The sequence below is a fragment of the Patella vulgata genome, chromosome 4 (genome assembly GCF_932274485.2).
Source record: "Patella vulgata chromosome 4, xgPatVulg1.2, whole genome shotgun sequence".
Classification (NCBI taxonomy): Eukaryota; Metazoa; Mollusca; class Gastropoda; family Patellidae; genus Patella; species Patella vulgata.
In genome coordinates, this window is record NC_065882.2 from 51,860,370 (window position 1) to 51,877,461 (window position 17,092).

The window sequence follows — 17,092 nt, forward strand, 5'->3', positions numbered from 1 at the left end:
ACATCTTTCGCGTCACAAGGTTTTCGGAAAAGGGACATAACTCCATGGTAAGATCACAAAAAAATTGAAAAAGATCCCTCAAAACTGTTATCAGTAAAGGTGGGATAACACCAAAACGGAAAGTTGCGAAAAGCTGATTATTGATATGGTTCGACCTCTTAGGACCGTAATATGCTTCACATCAAATTGGAAAAGAATTCCTTAAAAACTAACTATAGCCTCTATCATGTTCCACAAGATTTTCCGCAAAGGAGGCATAACTCGGGTACTGGAGGTTGCCGGGAGCTAAATATCGATAGGATCCGTCCTCTCATGACCACAATATGAAAACATAAATATGAAAACAATTGGTTAAAAACTGTAGCCACACAATGTTTTCAGCAAAGGGATATAACTCCAGAACAGAAAGTCGCGGAATGCTTCACACCAAATTTGAAAAGAATCCGTAAAAAACTCTAGTTTAAATCGCGTTCACAAGGTTTTCGAAAAGAGAGGGGCGACAAATATTGATAGGATAGGAACACAACCACAATGGTCTATACATCAAATTTGAAAGGAATCCGTTATAAACTATAGCCTCTGTTCGTCCTCTCATTCACCATAATCTGGCGCAATATAGCCCGGTTGGAGCTGACGTGCCATAAAACCACATTTCATTTCATTTCGTCCTCTCATGAGAAAAAGATCCTTCAATAATTGTTGGCGGGCGGACGGACTGACTGACAGGGTGACGACTATTTATGCCCAAACTACGTGTGGGTGTATAAAATTGACCCTTAAAACGGACGAGAATCCTCTCTCTATGGAACTGAGTATATTCTTTTTAGCTAATCTGAATAATCACCAACCAAGTAATATACCTAATAAGTCAATTTGAAATCTATAAAATGGTTATTGAGAAGTTGGCAAAAATGTCTGAATATGAAATATCGGTTTAGTAAAGTTAGCCCAAAAATGTGCGAAAAAAGGAGCCCCCGCCCTGTGGTTTTTATAATTTTACCCAGTCTAACCCCCTGAAAACCCCTTTTATTTTAACAACTTAATTCTTCATTTTGCCGGTTGTATTTGTCCTTTAGGGGTTTCTTTGGGGTCGATTAATTTGAATTTTTACAATTTAGTTATATTGACCAAAATATATTTATCAAATTCATCTTATCAAACATCAAACCTACTCTTTTAAGGTGCTCGTTCCTAGCACACAGAGAGACCAGTAACATATTTCACTCAATAAAGAAATGAAATATGACATAAATTTGGTGCCTTATCACAAAATCATTTTCCTTAAATCAATTACCTACTAAATTGCCGCTATCTACTCTTATAACTTGGTAATTGTTGAAAGGTAAAGAAAGTTTCACTCCTGTAAATATATACATATAATAAGCAGGGAGGGGCGTGTATAATTATTTGTTTGGTTTTCTATTATAACAATAAAGATACAGATGTAATGTTTCATTTCAGACAGATTAATCGTCTTCGCTTTTGACACCACAAGCGAAAACTCTGAGAATTATACCGGCAATGCTTTGCTTTAACGTCCACCCGACAAAAAATTTCAACTAGGTCATTTCGGGACTAACATATGTTCATTTTTATTTCAATAATTCGCTTGTGCGCAGGGGTCTTCAGCAGTGCGAGGAAACCTGAGGACCCGGAGAAAATCCACTGGGTTGTCACAGGTTGACCCTACTCCTGGTCACATACAACCGGGGAATCGAAACCATGTCTGTTGACTCAATGACAGACCTTATGATACAGCGCGCTAACCATTCGGCCATCCAAACTCCCTTCTTCTGAAAACAAAATCTATGTCACTATAAACTATAATTAATACACACGAAGTCTACCTTTAATTATTGGCAGTACAGTAAATCAATGTACGGTAGATTAAAGTACAGCTGTATAATCCAAAATAGCTTTAAATAAAGCAACTGTCATCGTGGTTTTTCAATTCCATAGGCGTAAGTCAATATCAGAAAAATAATTGTTAATCTAAAAACATATACGCAACAATTTTGCATAATAGAAATTCCACGAGGTTGGACAGGAGGCACTACTTCTTGTCACCTAAACGTGTGGACTCTAAACCATGCCTCTTGATTCAATGACAGGCCTTATGATCTAACGCGCACGTGTTATACCATTCGACCCCCACACAACAACCCTTAGTAAATATGAGAACAGTACGGTAAATAACGTAAGTTACCTTCATTGAATTTTTCAACTCGGGAGAAGGAAACATTTGACTTCTTGATTTATAATCTCTGGAAAATCAGAAAAAAAATTGTGACGATTTGTTGAAACTACAATTAACGGTTTCCTTGATTGAATTGACATATAATTTACCGTATGGCGTTTTTGAAATACTTAAAACATATCAATTATAATTTAAATCTATTAGTATACTGTGCTAATTGTTCATGACAATCTTAATTTATCATATAATAGACTAGCCACAAAAAGTTAAAACCGAGACAAGTTAGTATGAGTGTCAATAGCAGTTTTCGGCGTTTTTGTCGGTTGCATGGAAACGGTTCCATTACATTTGCATTAGACGGACTTTTTCGCCGGCGAAAACCCGCGCATGGAAAACGGGCCTTCAATGCCGTTTATACTGAGCGCGATTTGGGAAAAGTTCGCGCAAACGATTTTCAATAACCAATCAGATTGCGAGGTCAAAAGGTGTACATGATCAAATCGTGAATGTGCCATTTTCATCTTCAAATTTCCGCGCTTTAAATACATTCGCGCGTAAATTCGTAGTGGTCAGTTGTCGCGTTCGCGTTCCTGGTCGTGTTCGCGCTTAGTATAACTTTACTGGTCCATTAGTATATAATTTCTAAATTTCCACACAACGTGTAAGCGTTCAGAATGTATGCCACGCTAAGCAAACAGTGACGCTTGGTGTATACGAAGTCGCATTATAACACTAGACATAAGTTAAAATAATTAAATTGAAACTTACGATTAACAGTCTGTCAAAGAAAGTGACCTTGTCTTCTAAAATATCTTGTTTTGGTGTGACCTCTCTGTTTAACTCTTCAAAAACATAGATGTAAAACTAACTTAAAACATAGATATAAAACCAACTTAAAACATAGATGTAAAACCAACACAAAACATAGATGTAAAACCAACACAAATCTTAAAACATGTAAAACCAACTTAAAACATAGATATAAAACCAACACAAAACGTAGATGCAAAACCAACACAAAACTTAAGACAGAGATGTAAAACCAACTTAAAACATATATGTAAAACCAACTTAAAACATAGATGTAAAGTCAACTTTAAACATAGATGTAAAACCCACTTAAAACACAGATGTAAAATCAACTTAAAACATAAATGTAAAACCATAGATGTAAATGCATGAATGAATAATTAAATAATGATCTTATTAATGAATGATATATGCGTTTTGTACCTGACTGCGAGAGTAACGAAGCGAAGTCCGGTTTTAGTTCCTCCATTGTAGGCGCTTGTGTTTCGACTATTATTTTAAAGAGAAAAATAAATTTAAGAAGCAAGTTTTAGAACAAAAATAAGTAGTTATTACAAATATATTGAGTTTTGGAAACAATACGATCAAAAATAATTAATATATATAAAGGAGGTGTGGGTGGGCGCGGGTGGTGGGTGTAAGGCTGAGGTAAGACTGAAAAGGCTTGGTTTTGTTTTATTGCTTTTTTAGAGGGACGGGGGGGGGGGGGGGTCTACATAATTTCAAGCTACCATTCTAAGTAAAGGATTTTGTTGTCTGGTGCATTCTTATTCGTCAACATCATACTATGACCACATTAAAACTAAATTGGAAACTGTATTAAACAATCTCATATACCATGGGTTACGTTGACTTTAGTTTTAAAACACATATACTGCACATGCGAACTGCTTTGTAATTGAATAACTAGAACTGTTAAGGCGTCATGCATATTAATCAGAAAAGGGTGCTTAAACCAGTTCGGGGTCTCTGTGAATATTTTTCCGCCTAGTCTAGTAGGATGTTAAACATAAACCCCATTTCTAACAGTATATTGTTACCCATTCCAGGCGCTCCAGCTATAATAGATATTGCTGCTTTTGTTTCGGCAACTACATCTGATTCAATGACCCCACCGTCACCATCCCCACCAAGTGTGTTGTTGTCTGCAGACATCATTATCTGAAATGTAATTAAATATCTATCAAAGTCTTCCTGTGGTTGAGGTTTTCAACTTTAGTTTCGTACTGTTGTTATTCTTCTTTGGCTTTTCCGTAGCGTTTATGTCATGGTGTGGTTGTAGAAAGAAAAGATAATAAACAATCACGTAGTTCGAAAATTTAGAAGAGCAATGGTCATACGTTTATGGGAGTTTATTCTGGAGGAGTTTAACGTTTGACATCAGGGGATCTGGATTATTAGAAGGAACGAATTCTAAGATCTGTAATTTCGATCAGGTAGTATCTTCAATCATTTAGAATTCGATTTGGAAACTCAGCTTCTATCATAATCAAACATGTATATGCCTATACTTTCTTATAATTAACTCACAAAGATTTTAACAAAATTCCCCATTGTAAGCCTATATTTCATCATTATGTGAAACAAAAATTTATAAATATCTACTTACGTATCAATGACAATAATTTTTCTTGTGAGTTAAGAACTAGGTCCACAGGAACTAGTACAGCTATGGCAATAAGCGGAGACTTGTGCGCTTAGCGGCCTCTATTGTGACGTTGTGACCGCGAATAAGTTTACGCACTCTTGTGGTTTTTCTAATGAATGAGGGGGGTACTTCCACTAGACACAAACTAGATCATTTCGGTACTAGCATACGGTTCAGTTTTATTTCAATAATTCGCTTCGCGTAGGGGTCTTCCTTTAGCAGTTGGAGGAAATCGGAGGACAAGGAGAAACCCCACGAGGTTCGACAGGCGACTCTACTTATTTTCACGTACAAGCGGGGAATCGAAACCACGCTACTTGACTCAATGAAAGACCTTCTGATATAACGCGCACGCGTTAACTAACCATTCGACCACCCGATTATTATTATCAATTATTATTGAAAAGAACTAAAGGAGCTTATAGTTCCATATTTGTGCATTGATACACAACAAGGCTACACCACGGCCTGCAAGTAACAATATTTTCCAAAATTGGACACTTATACTTTGAGAATTAACATTTCGGTTTTAATAAATTTCAACATTTTTATGGTGAGTTTGGGCGTTACAGCTTTTTGATAGGCTTTAGTAGAAATCTGAACAAATGTCTTTTATCTGTCTGCGTTAACCCCCCCCCCCACACACACACACACAAAACCCCAAAACGACGCCTATCGTTTCTTTTTTCAAGCCCCTGCCCTGAATATTATTAACGTCCAAATAGTATGACATAATTTCTAAGTTCTTTCATAAATAACTGTATCTCAACATTTTATTCTAATATGGTGGGGTTTAATCCGTTTCCACCACTCACTGATATAATGTTCCTATATTCAAGTAGAAATACATCATTATGTTAGTCACGAAAAGGCCTATATAGCTTCTGTTTAAAATGACTATAGGACTGTCTGAACAGTGGATATGGGGTTAAAATTAGATATATCAATCTCGTTTCAATATTGTGTGACGTAATGGCTTCATGAATAATGCCAGACACCTTATAATAATTTTATTCTAATAAATGAATGAATAGATAGCTAAATATCTTATATTTTTGAATATAAATATACAATTAAATTATATATTCCTACTTTGACATTAAAAATTTAGTGATTTGCCTCTTCGGGACCAATCAAACTGGTGGGATATATAAAGAAATCATTTTTGCACTTTTCGGTTCCAGTAAAGCCGGATTTAAAATTATAAAGGAACGGAATAGGTAACACAATAATTTGATCAGTTTGGTACTAATACAGACACGTGTCCAGAGCATATTTTACTTTGGTATACATACGTGGAACAAACAAACGTGCGAAGTGCATTGTCACCGTTTAGGCCCCATACCCCAACCAACGTACGTAACTAGCGTACGAAAATTAAATGGTAGCTGACTTCTCTGCGTGTAGGGTGAGTCTGTCGTTCAGATTGGCCCCACCAAGTGAGGCAAGGTGAGCAAAATAATGTCACAGAACTTCTGATTTTGTAAAATTCTGGGGTAACCCCCCAGGCCTTTCGTCAAGCTTGATGTTGTCTCCACCACGGATCCCCCATCTGTTCAAATTCCCGGACACGCACCTGTCATAGGACCGGTGGTTGTTTTGCTACGTTTATGTTTTAACACAATCCGATTAAAATTCATCTTGGTATACAGCTTATAGTCAAGCTATACCAAATTGATCTCTACTAATTGAAAATCAATAGGCTAATTGTGTTTAAATTAGTCTTCCACATTTCTATGGGACTGGTAATAATTCTGAAATTCCCATATCCACGTGTATAACCTCTCTTCAACCCAAACATTAGGTCTCCGTTGGTGGACAGTGGGAGGAACTTGGTTCGCTTTCCGTATTAGCCTCGGCGCCACTACTTTATTAACTTCATTAAAAAATCCAGTATTTTTTCTTAAAAAACAAGTCTAAAATATTGCAATTGATGAAATATAATAAATATGAATAGGATTAAATCAAGTGCGAGCCGGGTAGAGGTATCAATATCATAGAAAAGAACAATTTTCGAGGAGCCGACCCGTTTTCATATGAGCCGAACGGCTAGATATTTATGTCAACCTTACGTAACATTAAATGTAGATCTTGTGGCAACGCTCTTGAGAATTTGTGAAGAAAGTCGCTCACATTGGATTTTCGAATTATTAAGACCCTATGACCTATGAGTTTCAGATCTTAAAGACTCTCGAGGCAGTAAAAGATACACCCCATCTCAGGCCCAAACAAAGTTGGCTGGGCAAACACCTTGTCTTTGTCCATGTTGTTTGCAGTCCAAATATATTTTTGACATTATTTCCGATAAAGATATATTTTGGCAGCTGCACGTAACTGTATCCATGATAAACTCGCCAATTTAAAACGACCAAATGGGAACTGTGGTGGGTTGATTCCGTCCGTCGTGTTTCAGTTTTACTGTCGTGAGATCTGGCGTTAAAGGGCGTATGGCTCTACTTTTTGGAACATTGAAATAGACAAACATGGTTCTAAAAGCACATATTAATGTTTATATGAATGTATGTAAAGTGATATATTTTCAATTTTGGAGAAAAAAAAAATATTGTAATTTTTAATCAATTATTTTCGGTGAAATACGTGAACAGTTCAAATTGAACGGCAGTCGTTTACACCTGCTTAGTGCTTTCTACACGTTTTTTAAATCATTATTTTGCCTTTTGTGAATCAACTTTTGCTAATTACTTCCATATTACGTTGTAGGATTTGTTGGGTTTTTTTCATTACCGTACAAAATGACAAACGAATAGGGTAGGGCCTACACGACTCATTATAAAATGTTAATTGTGTCTTAAAATTATATTGGATATTAGGATCCTATAGTTTCACGGCAAGATAACAACATCAGTATTGATTAAAATTGATCAATATTGAATTCTAATTCGTGTTTTTAATTTCAAATATTATGGAAACTATTGAGTTACAGGCTTAGCGCCTTTTAAACACGACTTGTTAATCCCGACTATCATTTACCAGTTACTTCCCTTAGTGGTATTGCGGGATTTACCATGGGTTAAAAATATAGAATAGTAAGTTTTCCAAGAAAGTACTGATACCTTAGATGCTACCGTTTGTTTGTCGTGGTTTTGTTAGAAGAATACAGCGATTACAGCCAATATTAAACAGAAACATGGCTTCACATGACAGTGAAAGATCTAACAGATTAATATGGATTGATTTAGAGGTAGTTTACAAGACATATGAATAAAAAGACACGTGGTTATGACTATGACTTTTGTATGTCTATAAGAAAACAAAAGTGAAAGTAAAATCCGCTTCCACCGAATTTGCCAAGCTATGTGAATTACAAACCACTGGTTTTATTATAATCAAACTCATAGTCTAGCAACGAGTAAGCTCATATAATATAATAATATATATTGGCAGAAACGACCAAAAAGTACAATTTGTTTGATGTCACACTGACATTTATCTATTTACATTTTGTTTTTAGTTTTTGTGAATTGTGACATTCTTTTTCCCCTCCCTCCCACACCTAAGATAATTGCCTTACGCACGAGTGATTTGTGGAAATTAAATTGTACTTAGTCCTGAAAAATGACATAGTTTGTGTTAAGTGGACGGCAAATCATGTTCTCTCTGTCCTGTTTCCATTTTATATGTTCTTGTGCTTTGTATATGATTTTGCCTTATGGTGAAAACACCTGATATTTCTGTCTTTTATCTGTCTGCATTAACCCCCCCCCCCCCCACACACACACACACACACACACACAAAACCCCAAAACGACGCCTATCGTTTCTTTTTTCAAGCCCCTGCCCTGAATATTATTAACGTCCAAATAGTATGATATAATGTTCCTATATTCAAGTAGAAATACATCATTATGTTAGTCACGAAAAGGCCTATATAGCTTCTGTTTCAAATGACTATAGGACTGTCTGAACAGTGGATATGGGGTTAAAATTAGATATATCAATCTCGTTTCAATATTGTGTGACGTAATGGCTTCATGAATAATGCCAGACACCTTATAATAATTTTATTCTAATAAATGAATGAATAGATAGCTAAATATCTTATATTTTTGAATATAAATATACAATTAAATTATATATTCCTACTTTGACATTAAAAATTTAGTGATTTGCCTCTTCGGGACCAATCAAACTGGTGGGATATATAAAGAAATCATTTTTGCACTTTTCGGTTCCAGTAAAGCCGGATTTAAAATTATAAAGGAACGGAATAGGTAACACAATAATTTGATCAGTTTGGTACTAATACAGACACGTGTCCAGAGCATATTTTACTTTGGTATACATAACGTGGAACAAACAAACGTGCGAAGTGCATTGTCACCGTTTAGGCCTCATACCCCACTAACGTACGTAACTAGTGAACGAAAATTAAATGGTAGCTGACTTCTCTGCGTGTAGGGTGAGTCTGTCGTTCAGATTGGCCCCACCAAGTGAGGCAAGGTGAGCAAAATAATGTCACAGAACTTCTGATTTTGTAAAATTCTGGGGTAACCCCCCAGGCCTTTCGTCAAGCTTGATGTTGTCTCCACCACGGATCCCCCATCTGTTCAAATTCCCGGACACGCACCTGTCATAGGACCGGTGGTTGTTTTGCTACGTTTATGTTTTAACACAATCCGATTAAAATTCATCTTGGTATACAGCTTATAGTCTAGCTATACCAAATTGATCTCTACTAATTGAAAATCAATAGGCTAATTGTGTTTAAATTAGTCTTCCACATTTCTATGGGACTGGTAATAATTCTGAAATTCCCATATCCACGCGTATAACCTCTCTTCAACCCAAACATTAGGTCACTTTTCGAGGAGCCGACCCGTTTTCATATGAGCCGAACGGCTAGATATTTATGTCAACCTTCGTAACATTAAATGTAGATCTTGTGGCAACGCTCTTGAGAATTTGTGAAGAAAGTCGCTCACATTGGATTTTCGAATTATTAAGACCCTATGACCTATGAGTTTCAGATCTTAAAGACTCTCGAGGCAGTAAAAGATACACCCCATCTCAGGCCCAAACAAAGTTGGCTGGGCAAACACCTTGTCTTTGTCCATGTTGTTTGCAGTCCAAATATATTTTTGACATTATTTCCGATAAAGATATATTTTGGCAGCTGCACGTAACTGTATCCATGATAAACTCGCCAATTTAAAACGACCAAATGGGAACTGTGGTGGGTTGATTCCGTCCGTCGTGTTTCAATTTTACTGTCGTGAGATCTGGCGTTAGAGGGCGTATGGCTCTACTTTTTGGAACATTGAAATAGACAAACATGGTTCTAAAAGCACATATTAATGTTTATATGAATGTGTGTAAAGTGATATATTTTCAATTTTGGAGAAAAAAAAATATTGTAATTTTTAATCAATTATTTTCGGTGAAATACGTGAACAGTTCAAATTGAACGGCAGTCGTTTACACCTGCTTAGTGCTTTCTACACGTTTTTTAAATCTTTATTTTGCCTTTTGTGAATCAACTTTTACTAATTACTTCCATATTACGTTGTAGGATTTGTTGGGTTTTTTTCATTACCGTACAAAATGACACCCGAATAGGGTAGGGCCTACACGACTCATTATAAAATGTTAATTGTGTCTTAAAATTATATTGGATATTAGGATCCTATAGTTTCACGGCAAGATAACAACATCAGTATTGATTAAAATTGATCAATATTGAATTCTAATTCGTGTTTTTAATTTCAAATATTATGGAAACTATTGAGTTACAGGCTTAGCTCCTTTTAAACACGACTTGTTAATCCCGACTATCATTTACCAGTTACTTCCCTTAGTGATATTGCGGGATTTACCATGGGTTAAAAATATAGAATAGTAAGTTTTCCAAGAAAGTACTGATACCTTAGATGCTACCGTTTGTTTGTCGTGGTTTTGTTAGAAGAATACAGCGATTACAGCCAATATTAAACAGAAACATGGCTTCACATGACAGTGAAAGATCTAACAGATTAATATGGATTGATTTAGAGGTAGTTTACAAGACATATGAATAAAAAGACACGTGGTTATGACTATGACTTTTGTATGTCTATAAGAAAACAAAAGTGAAAGTAAAATCCGCTTCCACCGAATTTGCCAAACTATGTGAATTACAAACCACTGGTTTTATTATAATCAAACTCATAGTCTAGCAACGAGTTAGCTCATATAATATAATAATATATATTGGCAGAAACGACCAAAAAGTACAATTTGTTTGATGTCACACTGACATTTATCTATTTACATTTTGTTTTTAGTTTTTGTGAATTGTGACATTCTTTTTCCCCTCCCTCCCACACCTAAGATAATTCCCTTACGCACGAGTGATTTGTTGAAATTAAATTGTACTTAGTCCTGAAAAATGACATAGTTTGTGTTAAGTGGACGGCAAATCATGTTCTCTCTGTCCTGTTTCAATTTTATATGTTCTTGTGCTTTGTATATGATTTTGCCTTATGGTGAAAACACCTGATATTTCTGATAGAGATGTAAGAAAAGAAAGACATCTAGTGGAGCAAGTAAATTAAATTTACTGTAGCCCCTAGAAGCTTAATAAATACAGAAGTGCTTCTTAAGTTTTAAATGAATAAAGGATTTTCTAATTGTACCGTCTAGGGTTTATACATGTAGTCTGTAATATAATATGGCACAAAAGTCACATATTTCCTGTGTACTACTACTAGCCGGTCGATCAAAGCTAATATATGAAAGACGATTAAATCCCTTTGAAATATTTGATGATATGGATGCATTTTATGTTCTTATTGAGACTCCTATAAAATCCCGGTTACACCCCACTACCTACAACAACAACACTCCCACAAACCCAATGTTCTGATAGTCAGGAATATAGTTTGCGAAAGTGTTTTATTATGAGAACCCTTTCGGCAGATAAATAGATGAGGAATAGGGATATTGCAAAACTTCAATAAAAACTCAGTAAGGGGACACAAACCAAAAAAAATTCTTTCTTTCAGTCATTACATACCAGTGTATTTCTTTTTTTCAGATGTCAGGATTGGATATAGAAAAAGAAAAAATAATAGAAATAGCCACTATTGTTACAGATGCTGAGCTAAAGATTATTGCTGAGGTAATAATATATACCATGTTTTGAAATTATATTTTCAAAAATCCAATAATACTACCTTTATTTTAGAATGTACTTCAAATGCACTAGAAGTCATTGCCTTAACCAACATTGAAATGAATAGGTGTAGTGTGTGATGATGAAACTGCATGAAAGCGGGCCACAGTTAGGAACGGTTCTATTTTCAGCCAATCACAGTAACCCATAACGATTCACTACTAATGAAGAATCTAAATTAATCTAAATGAAAAAAATCGCCACGCTTGATGTTCATAGGTCCAAAAACCTGTAAGTGTACATTCTTAAAAAATTGTAAGAGGGTTGGTTGTATAATCTATTTTAAGCTCCATTACAATATCAACAATGATATTTGTTTCATTTTAGGGACGGGGGGGGGGTCATGGTGGCTAAGCGGGTAAGACGCAGGCTCGCTAGCCTGGAGTTCGGGTGTTTGATCCCTGCATTGGCCGAGAAAGTTCATACAGATTTTCATTTCATTTTAGGGACCTAACCTGATTGTAAATCAAGACAAATCAATTATGGATAACATGGGACAATGGTGCACAAATCAACATGGCAAGGTAAATTTAATCACCATTATTAAATATGTGAATTTATGTCAAATACTTTAACAGATATATCTGTAAATAAGGCTATATGAAATAACATAAAATGAAGGTTGAGTGGTGTTTTATTTCGAATTAATATTTTCAGAGGGTTTGCTAGTGAACGCTCTAGGGGCTAAAGTTAATATCTGATTGACTTTAGTTTTATACACAGTGTTTGAGGTCATGAGACAAAGAATCCTATTGATTTTCAACTCAACGATTTCGAATAATTACTTCCAGTGTTATGGTCCTAGATATTAAATGTTTTGTATACGAAACGTTAGTATAGGGCAGAGCCAGGAGCCAAACAAATTCTTATGATTTCTGATAATTACTTAACGGCTTGTTACTTGTAGTCAGATATTAGTGTGTTGTAAGTCTTTTCATTACTGACAAAAACCAAATGTGCTGACTACTTGGACAACATAGCTGTCGAGGGCTTATTTTCGTTGCCCGACAGCCTATCTTCTAAATGGTGATTGTCATTAGAATTATTTGAATAGAAGATAACAAATCCTAGGTGATTCTCACACCATTCTTATATTTTATGTAAACTATTTGTTGTGTCCATTAGAGTGGCCTAACCCAGAAAGTATTGGAGAGTAAAATCAGCCAGAAAGAAGCTGAAAGTCAAGTACTGGAGTTTTTAAAGAAACATACAGATGCTGCTAAATGCCCACTAGCTGGAAACTCAATAGCTTGTGATAAGATGTTTCTACAGAAATATATGCCAGAATTAACAAAACACCTCCATTATCGCCTAGTAGATGTCAGCACAATAAAAGAGCTCTGCAGGTAACAAGAATTCTCAAATATTAAAATCAGGTTTGATTTAATTTGCTTTAGATTAAACAGTTTTGGATTGATAACAACCAATTTAATTTTCATTTAGAGAGCTTGCACGGAATTGGCTTGTTTATTACTTTTAATTTTGCCTTACTGTGTCAAGAGTGGAATGCAATATCTAAACACTGGTTTTATCATTCTAAGTAAAATATTTAATGAAGGCAAATTGTCACCCCACAAAGCTAATCAAGACAGAATTCAATGAAAGCAACAATTTTAATTTTTGCCCTAGTCAAAGGTGGGGGGCCACATTGGCTAAGTGGGTGAGATGCTGGCTTGCTAGCCTGAAAGTTCATCCAGATTTTCCTGCGTGGTTCCCACTTGCCAGTGATGCAGGACGGAGGGCCTGACAAGGACAGCTGTTTAGTTGTTCGGATGGGACAATAAAACGAGGTCCGGTGTACATATTGGCGTGCACATAAAATATCCCTTGACAGTTGGAATTTGATATAAGAGTAGACTGTAGCACCGCTGTCTGGGCAAAATTTCCCTCATAGCACACTGTATGGCGTATGCCCATCTTCATTAGTGCAGTTTTGGAGAAAAAAAGTATGACGTTAAACCCCATTTCATTTCCCAAGTCAAAGCATTTTAGTTATTTTAAGTAATATGCACTTTGACCTTGCTATTGTGTTGTTAGGATAGCTCCCAATGGTACTATAATAAAGCCCTTGTGTATAATATTAAAAGTCTGTCGGATTTGATATTGGATCTGATCAGCGTCATTGTAACACCTTACATATAGTTATACGTTCATATGTATTTATAAAGATAGCATGTGTCTTTTATTTTGATGTTCAAAGTTAAAGTTATTATGCAATCAGATTTGAATCATGTCTGAATTTGCATCTTATCCTTATATATTGTACCAGTAATTATTATATAACTACTTTGAACAGTAACTAATTTTTCCAGACGTTGGTATCCAAAGGTATATGATGAATCACCTGAAAAAGCTTTAAAACACAGGTTAGTAATTAATTCAACTGATAGTCGATGGTTATTTGTATGAAGTAAATATTAGTACCAGCTATAACCTATTTTGTGTCTTTTTAGTTTGTTTGATTGTCCATCATGCTGGCCTTTCAGCTGCATGAATAACTTCAATTGAAGCTATGTATTTCTTTGGTATAATTATTTCTCCAGCCTGTTAAATGAAATCTCTAACATGCTGGTAGTCGAACAATTTCAATTTGAAACTTGAAGTTGAAATGATTGTTAAAATGATCATGATATTGAAATTCTGTACGTCATTCAAATCTTTTAAACGTAAACCCTTGATTTGATTAGAAATAGTTCTTGAGGTGATGCTGATTATAATTTCAAGACATTCATTTATGTTTTCTTTCTTTCAGAGCTTTAGATGATATAAAGGAGAGTATTAAAGAGCTCCAATATTATAGGGAAAAGATATTTGTTTCAAATAAACTATAGAAGGGAGACTCGATGCTTATGGTAAAGGTGTACAAATCTTGTGCTTATTATAACTATGGATAACTGTGCTTATTATAATTATGGATAACTTTAATTAAGTCATATTACTTAACCAACTCCCTCTATATCATTTGAATCCAATAAAAATGTTAATTTTATATAGCTTCACTTTGCCTTTTTTGACAGAAAATTATTTACATTATCATTATCTCTATACAATTGCATAATAAATGGGAGCTTTTGCTTGAATTACATTGAGATTATTCCACCAGTTTGTTATAAAATATTACCTGTTTAATAAAACTATTTTTGGAACAGGAACTGTGCCTTAAGCGCTACTCATCTTTTTAAAAGATTATAAGGCTCCCAATTCAACTACAATCGACATGAAACCTGGCATGCATGTTGCTTGGACAATTGTGCATTGATTGACAGCCTTCGATTTTTAATGTTTGGTTCCTGGTCCATATAGTACTATCATACTTGTTATCATTGAATGTTGTGAAAATAATGTACTCTTTGTAATTTTTAAGGTTTATCTTAAAAATAAATGGCTTTATTCATAGTATTGGCTTATATTTAATTTGTGGCTTTATGGGATATAGAAGAAACTGGCATGCCTGTTGACTGTGTTAGACAACTTTTATGTAAAATATTAGATACACATTTTATCAACATTATTCCTGAATAATGCTCAATGAATCTGTAAGTTGGTGTTGATGTACAATAGGTACTACTACTACTACCTGTTGTTTTAACGTCCGCTTCCACAGAAGTGATATCGCAGACACATTCTAGTTTATTTATACACATGGGTGCTTGATTTGTACACCTTAGTGAGCAGTGTTGCTGTATTTAGATCACTTCCATGATATAGGGAAGTCAGCTAATACAGTCAAGGCATGGGGTGACATACTAAAGATGGATTGACTGGTGGTCTAGAGTTGATTATTGGCACACAATGAATGTCGACTTTCGAACCGTACATAATAAAATATAGCCTTATCAAAAAGCATACTGATCAAAAAAGTATAATTGACTTATCCTATCATAAACTATGACCATTTGGAGTTGCCATTACTTTGTATTGATTTCTTTTTCTAATTAAATTGTCTGAAATCCAACAAGTCAACAGTGAGGTTGATGTCCCCTGCCGAAATCCCAAAATAAATAGAGGAAAAATTAATTAAAGATACATTATGGGAGATTAGATAAAGAGCTAACAGTTCTCAATATATACTCTTCAAAAAAAAGTAGGGGATATTGAAATGCAAATACCTATGCAGGTTGTGATATGATAAATAGTCATGGACACTTGACATGCTTTGAGAGTATGTTCACAGATGAAGAACTTGTTGGCCCAACAGATTCTAATCCAGTAAACATTGCAGGCTAGCATTGACATCGAGAGTTGTTTATGGTTTATATAAGTTAATTAATGTCTAATTAATAATTTAGATAACATTTCAGGCCTAAAGAAAGACCTGCAATAGGCAGATTTAGCTCTTGCACATTGGTTTTTTCAAAAGTATGGAGCAATCACACTGATTATCAACTATATACTAAATTTCATCACTCTCTATCAGATAGAATCAAGTGATCTTGTCCCAAAGCATCGACCAATGAAATTGCTTAGCTTTAGCTGGAAATGTTAATCATTGAACTCAGTCAAGACATTCACCTAATGAAGTTTAAACATTCTACCTCAATTAAAAGCAGTGTTGTTATGTTCCAAAGTCTTGACCAATCAAATTGCTTATCGCTTCTTAGCCTAAGCAGAAAATTCTCATCATCAAACTTAGTCAAGGTAATGATATAATGAATCTATACTCGGAGTTTCATCGATCTCACTTAATTATAACTAAAGTTATCGTGCTCTAAAGCATCAACCAATCAGATTGCTTACCGTAAGCGGACAATGTTCATCATCGCACTCCATCAAGGCATGGACCTAACAAACACCTACACCAAGTTTGAACATTCTAGCTCAAGTAGAATGAGAGTTATTGTGTCCCAAAAAGTGTGACGGACAGACAGACGGACGAACCCATTTGAATAGTCCCTTGCTTTCTTCAAAAGGCGGGTGACAAAAATAGTGACTAACAAGTAACTAGGGAGATTTCGGGCCACAATGCCTGCATTGTCTGCATAAGAAAATATCTCAACCAACCATAACAGCTGAAACATATTTGTTGTGTTTAATTTTGTCACCATTCTACTCACACCACCTCCGTGACAGGGCTGGATTCTGCGTCACTCTATTGCAATTCTGTGAATTCGGATCGTTCCGGACTGACAATCGAGCATCCCTTAAGCTACTGAAGAATAAGTTTTTTTCTATCGATGAACATCCATGTCAATATGGCATCTAACCTAGGATTTTTGATTTACTCATCTAGATTACGATCTAAAGAACATCTTCCAACCCTTGATTT

At 35.2% G+C, this 17,092-nt stretch overlaps 1 protein-coding gene across 3 annotated transcripts; it reads left to right on the plus strand.

The window, feature by feature from the left end:
- Window positions 1-10,483: 10,483 nt before the first annotated feature.
- Window positions 10,484-15,222, plus strand: LOC126818397 (oligoribonuclease, mitochondrial). Of its 3 annotated transcripts, none has more exons than XM_050545810.2 (6): window positions 10,484-10,511; window positions 11,689-11,772; window positions 12,273-12,350; window positions 12,952-13,172; window positions 14,139-14,192; window positions 14,579-15,222. In XM_050545810.2, the coding sequence occupies exons 2-6, from the start codon at window positions 11,689-11,691 to the stop codon at window positions 14,655-14,657; spliced, it is 516 nt and encodes a 171-aa protein (XP_050401767.1). In that variant the 5' UTR covers window positions 10,484-10,511; the 3' UTR covers window positions 14,658-15,222. The 3 variants fall into 3 exon arrangements, with proteins under 3 accessions (XP_050401767.1, XP_050401763.1, XP_050401765.1); XM_050545806.1 differs by lacking the exon at window positions 10,484-10,511 and adding an exon at window positions 10,518-10,666; XM_050545808.2 differs by lacking the exon at window positions 10,484-10,511 and adding an exon at window positions 10,709-10,834.
- Window positions 15,223-17,092: the final 1,870 nt, after the last annotated feature.